Source organism: Rattus norvegicus, chromosome 3, assembly GCF_036323735.1.
Source record: "Rattus norvegicus strain BN/NHsdMcwi chromosome 3, GRCr8, whole genome shotgun sequence".
Classification (NCBI taxonomy): domain Eukaryota; kingdom Metazoa; phylum Chordata; class Mammalia; order Rodentia; family Muridae; genus Rattus; species Rattus norvegicus.
The window spans coordinates 185,857,410-185,870,622 of NC_086021.1; the positions used below are offsets into that span (position 1 = coordinate 185,857,410).

The 13,213-nt window shown below is 35.9% G+C and overlaps 1 protein-coding gene and 1 pseudogene across 9 annotated transcripts in view; one reads left to right on the plus strand and one right to left on the minus strand.

The window, feature by feature from the left end:
• Sycp2 (synaptonemal complex protein 2) overlaps positions 1–13,213 on the minus strand; it is a 62,484-nt gene that overhangs the window by 43,377 nt on the left and 5,894 nt on the right. For 8 of the 9 annotated variants that reach the window (XM_063284681.1, XM_063284684.1, XM_063284678.1 and 5 more), the window contains exons 7-14: positions 7,553–7,638; positions 6,954–7,039; positions 6,684–6,718; positions 5,860–6,002; positions 5,722–5,774; positions 4,284–4,329; positions 3,637–3,732; positions 2,830–2,890 (exon numbers count right to left, since the gene is read on the minus strand). In XM_063284681.1, the coding sequence (XP_063140751.1) occupies positions 2,830–2,890; positions 3,637–3,732; positions 4,284–4,329; positions 5,722–5,774; positions 5,860–6,002; positions 6,684–6,718; positions 6,954–7,039; positions 7,553–7,638 (606 nt within the window). Of the gene's footprint in view, positions 1–2,829; positions 2,891–3,636; positions 3,733–4,283; positions 4,330–5,721; positions 5,775–5,859; positions 6,003–6,683; positions 6,719–6,953; positions 7,040–7,552; positions 7,639–13,213 lie in introns of those variants that run through there. The other variant, XM_039105970.2, reaches the window with a different exon arrangement.
• Positions 8,970–10,315, plus strand: Akr1b1-ps3 (aldo-keto reductase family 1, member B1 (aldose reductase), pseudogene 3; annotated as a pseudogene).

Here is a 13,213-nt window from a genome sequence, read left to right on the forward strand (position 1 = left end):
GGATAAATTTACAGAAATTAAAAAGCAACATGAACCACCATAGCCCATACAGAGTCCTAAGTCCCTAACTCTCTCTCTCTCTGTATGGAGAATTCTCTCTTTTTGGTGGAGAATTACTCAGAACTTCTATAACTCTAAATACAATGTCAATAATAAAGTGACTTGACAGGAAATAAATACCAATGTATCTATCACTGGTATTAATAAAAGTAGTGACTTTAGAAAAAGGCTAAAGGCAATTCAGGTAAATAAAAACAGACAATTTCAAGAGGTAATTCTGTGAAATATATTTAGTGGTTTAAGACACAAATGAAAAACCGCCAAAATGTTGTATGGTATGAATATGGTGGTTCACTGTCAGTAATAACTCAAGTTGAAAATTCCTCATTTTGGCAATGCTGAATAATTAGTGGCAAATATCTGGCTCATAAACAGATTAATGTCTTCTCAACTTTTATGGAGCTGCTAAAGAAGGTTATTATAAAGGTGAGCTCAGGTTCTTCAAAATTACTTCCCAAATGACCTCTTCTGTTTCTTACCATGAAGCCCCTTTGCCAGGGGTTAAATGAGTACACTAGTAATTTGATCATGAGGCTCCCAGGTTCTACCACTACAAACCAAAATCAACTTTAACTTTTTCTTGCTACATATTAATTCAGTCACAGGTATTTTGTTAACAGGAAGCAGACCAAGACAGTATAAACTACTTAATGAGGAGAAATATGAATTTTTTTGCTGACATCAGAAACTAGATGAAAAGTTTGTTCTCTAAATTACTCTTAGTAATTCAATGATAGTTCTTATTGCAGAGAAGTTAGGATTCAATAAAATTGAAATTATTTCCTTAAGAAAGCTATGAGATTTTAGTCTCTGTGTGTACAGATAAATGCATGTGGGGGTATGTCAGCACAAATGCAGAGCATATACATAGAGGTCAGAAGACAATTCCCAACGGTGGGCTTTCTCTTTCCATCATGTAGGTCCTGCAGAACCAAACTCATTTGGCAACAAGTATCTTTAGTCACTGAACCATCTTGCTGGCACAGAAATTGAACCTCTTATACACTAAGGTTAAACACCTAAACTGGTGAGATTTTAGCCAACACGTTGGAAGTTTCTAAAGTTGAATTGATAAGCATATACCTTGGGTATGAGACAAGCACTGCACCCCCTAGTAATTGGCCAAAGAGAAGTAAAGCATAGATATACAGATTATACATTAATATTTACAGCAGCAGCTAAAATTTGGAACACTCCAAATACCCAAAAGTTCCCTGGGCATAGATTAATTAAGGTATAGCCATTTGAAGGAATACTAACCCAGCAATAAAAAGAAACTTGATACATGCCACATCGAGTAGCTAAAATAAATTTGAAATAACATAACCAGAAAATTGTTACATAGCATAGTATTCTATTTATATAAATTCTAGATAAACACACACCTATTTATCTCTTTTGAAGGAAGCAACATTGACTGTCTAGGGATCAAGTAGCAGAAGAGATAGTTTTAAATGAGCAAATACAGAGATGATTGGAAGGATGGGTGTTGACTAACTTCAATTACCGATGATGCTTTTATATGCAAAGGCACATGAAGTATCATTTGCCTGCTCTGCCTGATGAAGGGTGTCCGCCAGGCCACTTAGCTAACACAGCACTTTTACAGTAATGCACCACCTTTCCCCAAGGCACATTTAAGTAGTCTACAAGAAATCCACTTTTTATAACCTCTATTCATAATTGTGTTAGAAGCTTTCTCCATTTCATAAAGAAGAAATAGGGAAAGAAAAGGAGAAGAAAAGTCCATAATAAAACTATCATTATTTAAAAGCATGACTGACTGCTGGAACACTCTCAGGAATGTACACAGTGATGAGAACTAAACAGTTAACTTGGCAAGGTTGTAGGATACCAGTAGAAAATACCTAAAAATGAAATTGAATATTGTTTATCATCATAAAAGGCAAAAGGAAATATTTGAGAATAAATTTATCAAAGTGTCTATAAGACATAATGAAAAATATAAAACATTGTTTACAGAAGGACACAAATAAAGAAGAACTGGACCTCTATGAATTAAAGTTCTCCTACAATTTCTGTCAACCCAGACAAAAATTAACTGGATTTCATTCACATATTAAAACACAAAAGCCAAAGCCAAAACAGAAAGCCTCTGTGACTGAATGACAGATTTCTTAGGTCATACAAAGCAACAATTACACAGGAAAAAAACAAAACATAATGAAAATATCTAATTAACTAGACTTCAAATTTAAGGGCTTTTCTTTGATCTACCCTCCAAAATTATATAAAGCAAGACATAGACCAAGAATATGTTCATGAAATGTATCTATCAGAGAATTGGTATTCTAGAATACACAACAACTTCCAAAGTGAAAAGACAGGTCAGCAAAAGATGAAAAAGTGTTTACACAGATATTCTACAGAGGAGAGCACACAGCCAGAAAACTCATGTAGGAAAAGAACTCAAATGCAAATGTAAAATATGATGAGATATATGCCCTCTTAAGTGATTAACATATACCTTTACTTATTATGGCCTTTTTACTAGTCTGCTAGATTTTATAATTTTGTCAGCAGTGTTAGGTAACCTCTATTACAGGAATGGAGATATGAGAAGCTAAAATTTAATAAAACAAATGGGATGGAAATGTAAGGACCTTGAAAACACTGACATTAGACTGGTCAGACCAAATATTGCGGCTTTTAGACAAAGAAAAGTGGGGTGTGTGAGTATCTACAGATGTCTTGTTATGACAGGAAATAAAAAGAGAATTAGAGAAAGATGAGCTTCAAGTTTGGTACCTTCAATGTTGTACATATCAACTTTTTCTTCAGGCACAGTGACAGCTTCCCATTGGTGATCCTTAAATTTAAGGGGAAAAAAGACCTTGTGTATATATTTATTCCTGATTTAAAAGGTCAAGAGTCTCCTTATAATATCAGCAACCACAACAAGATTAGTTAAGTGGTGATCAACTCTGTCAGAATCTGGTAGTGATTTCATAATTCAAGCCAGATGTATGATGCCATACCAAATATGAAGTGATAGCTAGGAAGTAACAGCTTCAATATCTTTCCTCAGTTAACAAACAGGACAACAAGAAATATTCCACCTTGGAAGGTCTACACATGACTATGATACCATATAAAACTAAAATTCACGTCTACAATTCCCTCACATCTTCCCAGGAGGTTTCAAGCCTGAATAAAACCATTCGCTTCAATGTTACCTCTCACTGAGTGTCTGAATGTCCAGGGACCTCCCACAAGCTAAGCACTGTACCACTGAGCAACCTTCATGCTGTCTCTTCTACTGTTGATTCATTTTGTTCATGTGACCAATACATTTAAATTTTGCTAATATTTATTTCTGAAAGGTTTATTCTAAAATTAGTATTAAAATTTAGCACTCATTTCACTAATATAAAAAATCAAAGAAGTTTCATTTTAATTAGCATGGATAACATATACAACCTTAAAGTAAAAGCTAATATTAAAATCTATCAAAAGAATGACTTTAAAAAGTATATAAACATGTATTCTGAAAAGTCAATTAAAGAATGTCCTTCACATGTGTTTATACAGTGACACAAAGTGGTGAGAGCTTACATCATCATCTCCAGCAATGTAGAATGACAGAGTGTGGCTCCCGAGATTAAAATCAATCCAGAATTCCTCAAGTTTTTCATCTGATGGTATCTGCAGCTAAAATAATATATAAAACCAGTTTAAATTATGCTTATAAAACGTGGAAAATTATCACCAAGTTATAGTCATAACTGAACTATTATTTTTTTATTCTAGAAATCAGCAACACCCATAAAGTAGAACATCCCCTTGATGCTTTCAAGAGATAAGTGTAAGTAGATGAAGACAGCCTAAATGTCTAGCATTTAGATAATTTAGAACAATGAAATGCTACTTAAGTGCTTTACATAGAAATTAGATCCAGAAATCAAAAACCATTTTAAGTGCTAACAAAGCCTGAAAACAGTCTGAATACACTCATGAGTGACTGTCATCAATGATGCCTTTAATGGAGGAGGAAGGCAAAGAATGACAGCCTTGCTCTGCTCCCTCTCTGCTGAGATGAGCTAGTCCATTTTTCCTGCTGTCACTGTAAGGACAGGAGTAGTTAGCTGTACCATCATCTAAGTCTAGTACTTTAATATTTTAAAACATTGTAGTCCACAATCCACTTAACTTTTATATAAAAATTATCCAATAATTGAGGTTTGTACAAATTTAAAACTTACCTCATATTTACCAAGAAATGCTGACAAGCAAGGAAATGTAAAGACCCTAAAACACAAACAATTTAGGAAAAAATTAAATCAGCTTTCCAAGAATTAACTTGTTCAAGTTATATTACAAAACAGTGTCTAGAATCAAGAAGTTGATTCTTATAAAATTTTTAAATAATCTCTTTAATTCCATCTTGGAGATGAGGTCTCCGTTGTGTCTGAGCTAGCCTCAAACATAATACTCCTGTTGAACCTTGCAAGTATCTGAAGTAATAGGAGAAAAATACCAAGCCAGGCCATACTATTACTATTTTAAACAAAACTTTTTTAGAAATCTGTTTAGGTTCACTAAGGATACTATTTACTTACTACTTTGACTAAAGTAATTATACCAATTAAAAATATCATTTCAAATATGAAAAACTAATCCTAATTACACTTACATATTAATACAAAGGAAGTTCCCACAGTATTAGAATGTGTAAAAAGTAGGTAGGAATTATTGTTGATAGTAAAAGTGGCTAAATTCTTAGTCCATTTTGTGGTAAGATACGACTTAAAGTACTTTAGTCAGTCTCTACAACAAACGTAAGTGATAAGTAAGTGTCAGTATTCCTATCACACAGCTAAGGGAACTGAAGATTAAGATGACATAACGTACAGAACAGACTAGATGGGAGTCTATGATTCAAACGCAGGCAATAAGACTCACTGCATTTAGGCCTAAGCCATATCCTTTACTTCCTCAGTAAATAAAGCAAACATAACTTATTCAGAACGCTCCCAGGGACCAGGTATTACAGTACTCCGTTGCTCTGGGCTGGAGAGATGGCTTAGCAGTTAAGAGAATTTACTGTTCCTGCCAGGACAGCTGAGTTCAGTTTCCAGACCCTCATAGCTTCTTACCACCTTTTAACTCCAGTCCCAGGTTATACAACACTCTTTTATGGTTATTTCAGGATTGCATGCACATAAAGCCCAGACATACATGAGGGCAAAAACATCCATACACAGAAATTTTAATGATGAAATTTATATTTTCTATCATTTCATGCTTGTTTCTGATATTGAATACTAAAAATTCTACTTATGTTATTTATATATTTTCACTCCAGTATGTAGATGTATGGCCAGATTTTTATCATTCCTTAAACACCATATAATTATATACATACGATTCTGATACAGAGTAAACCAAATTAGGACACTTAGTTATTAATATGAGCTAATAAATAAGATGCATTTTCCTTCTTAATACAGAGCCGAATAAAGCCGTCAGGAGTATTTCAGGTTAGCAGTGCACTAGTTTATACTGTATGCTACATAAATATTGTCTTGGATAGATATCTACATATCTCACACTGTAATAACAACTGTACTCACGAACACTCATCACTGAGCTCCGCTCTACTTCCTCACCAACACTCGCTGCGCGCTGCTTCACACTTACCTTCTTCTGTCACCCAGCATGCCGTTTACCAAGTTGAGAAATATTCTGCAATCCTAGTTTTCAAAAACAAAAAAGGGTTTTAAAATTAAAAAGTACACCAAAAATCTTTACTAGACTCATTATTTTTATACTACTTACTGTTTCAAATTCACAGTCTTTAATTTTCTTAAATGCATTAGCAATAAAGTCCATTGAAAACCATTCATATGCCAGCTCCTGCCTCCGTTTTTCGGTAGTCATTCTACACAAAGCTTCCACAATGCCTACCTGTAATTCATAATCTTAAAAAAATATTAGTCAGCTTAGAGGTCAAGAGCCTAAACTTAATAAAACTATTTTGTAAGACATGAAAAATAAGAAACATTTTCTTATTCAATTGCTCATTTTTTTAAAAGTCAAAAAAAACCCATGAATCATCTAAGACTTTACCATTTCTTTATAATTGTACATTGAAAAACAATTTATACAACATATAACATTTTGTTATGTTTACATTTATATCAGAGTACATATTAAAGTCATATTTCATTTTATATATAAGGCACTAAATCAAAATTTAATCATAGGAATCTAAAGAAAAATCAAATTCTTTGTGGTAAATACATTGTTTAAAAATTGTCCATCAACTACAAAAATATTAGAAATTATCATTTTAATAAGTCATTTAAGAAAAACTTCAGCACAAGAATTTCCAATGTATAGGAGCATTAAGCTATCATTCCTAACTATCACTAGGTAGGCACACTTACATTTATCTAATTTTTGTTATCAGGACAAATTATTTGTTCCTATATATCTCTTTATTTTTATCAATTAAAAATTCTTCTTTTAGTTTAAATAAACAGATTGTAATTCCTTTGGTGTATTCTGGTAATGTAACATGAAATCTAGTAACTTTGTCAAATGTATATATAACATTCATAAATTTAAAGTGATTTCAAATCTTGGAAAGACATACTTACCTCCTACATCTAAAATCCTTTCTCCCATATTACTCCTGTGAATTAAAATAAGAAATTATGTACTAAACTAATATCAATTAGATAGAAAGCCCATTCTGTTTTGGAAAAAATACAATTGGCTAGTATAACTGACTTTTGAAGAAAATATAAACATCGTATTATATAAAAATTTATAAGTTTGTCAGATTCCATTACTTAATGCAAATTTGTGATGGCATGCTTCTTACAATTCTTAAGCAATTTATCAGAATAAGTTATTAAAATTATTACATGAGAGTTAATATTTCTTGATTACAAAGTATTTTGTTGGCATCTTGAGGTATTCTGTCAAGCATCAAATTCATTTTTTTTAAAGCCTGAAAGAGAAAAAAGAGTCACTGTTTTCTAAGAAGCACTCAGAGAAATAGACATGAACTTAAAGTTCTAAGTAGGGAATGGAAGTCCAATGTAGGAGGAACACCTAGTCTAAAGTGCACTTCAGCACAGGATGACTCCTTTACTGATGCTTTCTCACCCACTGTGAAAAACGCATAACTCTTCTAAGACTTAAGGGAACAAACACAAGGTTACCTGTTTTTGTTCTTATGGTTATGCATATGCATGCACATATACAAAACTACATGCTATATTGGCATCTACATTCTAGAAAACTCTCAGTACCTTGGCAGTATAGGTTCTCACATTAGTGATATACATTCATAAATCTATGCAGTTATAGATATTGAAGATTTAAAAATTACATTGTCAAGCAATGAATTACTCAGAAACAGAAATATACCCCATGAAATTAACTTAAGAAACTTAGTCTAAGATAAGTTACTTCATTTTATCATTTACTTTTTCATTTTTAGGTCTGAAAAAAGAGTTACCTCTTGCTGAATGCAAAAATTCACTCTTGAATCAATAACCAGGGCACAGATGTGAGGTATGAAACTTTCCAATACTTGGTTTTTACCTGAATAAATTGTTAAATTGTTGACATGTTAATTTTAAATATATTTGACAATCATTTATTATCTGAGGTATTTATATAAACTGTCCTCATTAATTTTTAGTTATACTTCAAACATTCTTTTATATAACAAATCAACATTTCTTATCATCATGAATCTCTAAGTGACTTGAGGATTTGACTTTCAGCCAAAACCTCTTAGTTATTTGCTGTTGATACCTGCTAGGAAGTGTGTTTTTTTTTTTCCCCAATGAATGTTATTGGATATTATTAAGCACTCCAGGGCAGGCTCTATGCCCAGAAGTAGGTTCCTAACACAAAATGGACCCCATGAATTGTTTTGTTTTGGGGAACTTTTTGTTTTGCATTATTATTTTTCTTGAGGGAAGGAAGAAGGGGGGAAGAGAAAAAGAAAAGCATAAAGATGGGGTGGATCTGGGAGCAGTTTATGGGGGAGAAAACATGATCGAGTGTATAGAAAATAAAGTCTATTTTAAAAATGGGTCATCAATACTAAATATATTCAGAGAAAATTGCATTTCAAAACAAAATTGAAAAATTTTAGCAATGGGACTACTGCAAAAGCAAATTACAGCATTTCAAAGTGACCATACTCAACTAAAACAACTCAGATGAAAAGCTATAATTTACTTTACAGTAGGAGGGCTCAATATAATGCTAGCACTCTTAGGATTTCTTTCCTGAGAATTTAAATTGTTAATTGCAAAAACACAATCAATGAAAAGGTAATATTAACTGTTATTTAGATAATTAATTTGTTTAACACATTTTGACTTTGAGAACAGTAAATAGTTGTAAGTGATTCACCAGCCTCTGCTACCAATCATGACAACATCTCCAGAGAGAAGAAATAAAGTAACCTGCACCTGGTCAGTTAGCACAAAATATATGCTGTCCATAAATGAAAGATAACAGGCTGTATCATGTTCTGCATCCTCTTGCTACTGAGAATGTTGTTCCATTAGCTCAAAAGCTGACAACTACAGCACACAATTTTGAATATTTTGTAATGCAGAACCAGCTCTCAGCAAGAATTCTGTAAAAAAAATCTATCCCATTTACTGGCATAGTACCAAAGGTGAACTTCATTCAATATAATCTTAGTCCATCAGCTATGTATATTTTTAATCACAAATAGCACCTGAGAATTCAACTTGTCAACCACACAGCAGACAAATGGCCCAGCACTGGCAAACTCAAAGCCAAACTAAAAATTATTCTCAACAAGAGCTGTCCTCAATATTGTTATCAACTTTTATTAGAGTTAAGAATGTTGGTTAATGAATTAAACTTCCAATTACAAGACTGAGTAGGCACATTTGCCAGTCCATGGGTGTAACCTGCAGCGATCATGGCTAGCCATCTGGAACTCAACAACAGCGCCAAGATGCCCACCCTGGGCCTGGCACCTGGAAGTCTCCTCCTGACCAGGTGACTGAGGTGAGCTGTGAAGGTTGCTATTGACATGGGGTATCGCCATATTGACTGCACCCGGGTATACCAGGATGAGGAGGAGGTGGGAGCAGGAGAAGCTCAAGGAGCAGGTGGCGAAGCACCAAGATCTCTTCATCAGCAGCAAGCTGTGGTTCACGTTCCACAAGAGCACGGTGAAAGGGGCCTGCCAGAAGATGCTGAGTGACCTGCAGCTGGACAACCTGGACCTCTATCTTATTCACTGTCCAACTGGCTTCAAGCCTGGGCCTGACTATTTCCCACTGGATGCATCAGGAAACGTGATTCCTAGTGACACCAATTTTGTGGACACTTGGATGGCTATGGAACAGCTAGTGGATGAAGGTTTGGTAAAAGCAATTGGTGTCTCCAACTTCACCCCTCTTCAGATTGAGAGGATCTTGAACAAACCTGGCTTAAAGTATAAGCCTGCCATTAACCAGATCAAGTGCCACCCATACCTAACTCAGGAGAAGCTGACTGAGTACTGTCATCGCAAAGGTATTGTGGTGACTGCATATAGTCCTCTTGGTCCTCCTCACAGGTCTGGGCCAAGCCTGAGGACCCCTTTCTCCTGAAGGATCCCAGGATCAAGGCAATTGCAGCCAAATACAATAAAACTACAGCCCAGGTGCTGATCCGGTTCCCCGTCCAAAGGAACTTGTTAGTGATCCCTAAGCTGTGACACCAACACACACTGCTAAGAACTTTAAGATCTTTGATTTTAAGCTGAGCAGCAAGGACATGACCACTCTACTCAGCTACAACAGGAACTGGAGGGTGTGTGCCTTGTGGAGCTGTGCCAAACACAAGGATTACCCTTTCCACGCAGAAGTTTGAAGCTGTGGCAGACAGATCCCTGCTCCTCCCCAAGTGACTTAACACATGTTCTTTCTGCCTCATCTGCCCTTGCAAGTGTTCTGTGGCCTGTGTCCCTCTGAACTGGATGGCACCTTACAGACCAGATGAGGAGAGTTTGTTAGTTTGACACAGAATCTGGAGGGCAGTACCAGTGGCTGAGGTGATTCTTCAGCCTTTCTTGGTCTTTCTTCTTCCCACCCGGAAGTCTTTAACATGAGTACCCTTCCCAACCAAAGAGAAGCAAGATTTATAGCCCAAGTCACACCACTAACACTTAAATTTGAATGCTTAGAACGCCAATCCTATAGGGTCAGACTTCTTGCCTCAAATAAAAACAGCTTTTGTGGAAAAAATAAAAGACAGAACAGTGCTTATGACTCTTAATGGCAGTGAAATTGTTTGGATAATTGGTGTTATTGAATGGCATTTATTAACACTACTGTTAAGATCAGATAGTGCCCTACCATTTTGTACAACATATCCATCCTGCCCTGAGAGATTGTTTTGCTAGCAGCATTTGATTCCATTTTGAGTCAGGATGGTTCTACACCTAGTGGACACATAAACACCACTTTCCAGTGCCAGCCGTAGGGTACAAACATAACTTATTCCCCAAAGCAGAAGGATGATACTCTATAAACTTATTCAAGTAAATTTGGACTGTAGATTATATGGGTGTATTAAAATCATATCAGGAAAACCAGGCCTGAGAACTTAGTGGAAATGGCAGACTGAAGAGAGGGTGAGACTCCTTTTCCTGGACTGAATGAAGAGGACACCTGATATTCTGACGGGAACACCTCCACCCACCTGTCATCTGACCACCGTGTGTGTGTGTGTGTGTGTGTGTGTGTGTGTGTGTGTGTGTGTGTGTGTGTGTGTAGGGACTGACAAGGAACCCCTTCTTGGTTGCCTCAGAGACCTGTTGTCTCTGTTCCCAAATTTGACATGACCTAATTAAACTGTCACCTTTCCTGCCCACCTAATCATTCATCTTTACCTGGGTATTTTCTCTTGTTGCTATAAACTTCACCATACCTTGTTCCTGTAGTCTATGGCAGCCACAAAATCCCCAGTAGCCCTCCAGTCTGGGTTGATGACCTCATTCCTACAGAGACTCTGAATCCCTTTAAGTCTCCCAGACTTGATCTCTCAGGACTTTGTGAAACTCTTTAAATTTTGCTACAGCTATCACCTTTGAGTCATTATGCAACCTATACATGTATAAACATCCCCGTGTGTGTGTGTGTGTGTGTGTGTGTGTGTGTGTGTGTGTGTGTGTGCGCGCGCGCACGTGCGCGCTTATGTGTGTGATGAGTACAATGTTATCTCAGGGTATAAGTATTTGTAACAAAGATTGGGATAAAAGAGTCTATATTTACCTTGGCCAAGGATATTAGGAAAGCAGAATTAATTACAGTTTGCTGCCAATGAGTCTACTGTACTGTGAATTTATTATTCAACCAACTGTGACATTGTGATGGAAAGACAAACATACAAGATCACCATCACCACACTGATATACACGTTACCCATACTAAGCAAATCTGTCGACATCAGGCTATGTCCTTCTCTCTAAGTTATTCCACACTATAAGGTGGTTTTTCAGGCTGAATTTTATAAGCAGCTTTTAACTCCATTTTGAGGACACAGGATGATTGACTGCTTAGGTAGATGCATGAGTAGCACCATCTATACAGCAACATACCCTAGGGGGTAACCCATACATGACTTATTCCTTGGAATTATAAAGGGGCTAACTCTACACCTTTTTCAAGGTGAATCAAGACTGCATAGGCACATGGGTATATTCAAATTATATCAGAGAAAGCAGACACAAGAAAATCAGCCAGCCAGACCAAGGAAAGTGAATAAAACTACCTCACCTGGCTTCCATAAAGTGAGATAAACTTAGCACTGCTATAGCAATGACCCCACAACTGATGCCTGGCGTATGGGTCGAGTACCAAGCAACAGAGACCTCTCAGCTATCCGTGGAGCTTTAGCTCAGCATCCCACTGCTGGGGTGGCCTGTTTGACTGCTGTCCACCAATCTACTTGCTCAGCCAATCAGGTCCTGAATCCCACTGATTTCTTCTCTAAACCCTGTCCTGGTTTTGTCTCTGCAATTGCCCATATCTTTGCTCTCAATCTCAAGTCTCCCATGGCCAGTTTTTAAGACAGTAGTGTCTTTTCCTGGTGGTAGTTTGGGTTATCTTATCAACACAGACCCTATTACATTTCTACCAGCCATCCCAGGTCTAAAACCTCTTGAATTCTGCTGTATTTGTTCTGTAAAACACATATGCACAGATAAAGATATGTTTATTGTGTGTTAGGTGATATGATAGTAAGTAATAATTAAGATGGGAATAAAAGAACTGCATTCTATATTACCATTACCACAGTAAGTGGATTGATTATCTGGCAAACCACTGCCACTGTAGTCATTGTTCTTTTATGAACTTATGGTTAGTCAACAAATCTGACACTTTGGAAAAGCACTGCATTTTGTCTGTTTCTGACATAGTGAGTTCATAAAAATATCTGTCAGACATTTTGGACACATGCCTCTAATCCCAGCACTCAGCAGGTGGCAGCAAGAGGATCAGGAATCCAAGGCCTCTCAGCTTCATACTAAGGAGTGGCCTGGGCTATATGAGATCCTGTCTCAAAGGAGAAAAATAATGAAGATCTCCATTCCCCCACAAATATGCAGAGGGCATTATGTTTTTTTTTCCCAAGCTCCAGTTTGAGCTTCTGTAATATTTTTGGGCATTGATTTTAGTAAAAAGGAAACTGCTACATTAAAAGTCATTCCTGTTGTGTAGTTAAGGAGTTTCCACATCACTTTCAGGGGGAAGTAATTACTGTTAGGTAATGATATTCTGAAGAGCAGACAGAAGCAGCAAACATTTTAGAAAGCATCAGAATTCAGTTACTACCTCCATGTGATGGACATTTAAAATGTTCCTTAACTGATGGCTTTTCCTGAAGGCCAAACACTGACTTTTTCTACATGATATAAAATATCATTATAAACATGTTTTAAAAAATTTAACATGTTAAATTTTAAAACAAACTTTGATCCCTAAGTAAAATTCAAAGATACTATTTTCTGCCTTATTAACAAGTCCATAATACAAATATATATCCTCAATTCTATCCATAAATCATTTTTGAAATTTGTTGAAATAAAAATAATAGTGTCTGCAATTTTTCCTTCTTGGCCTATATAGTTTAA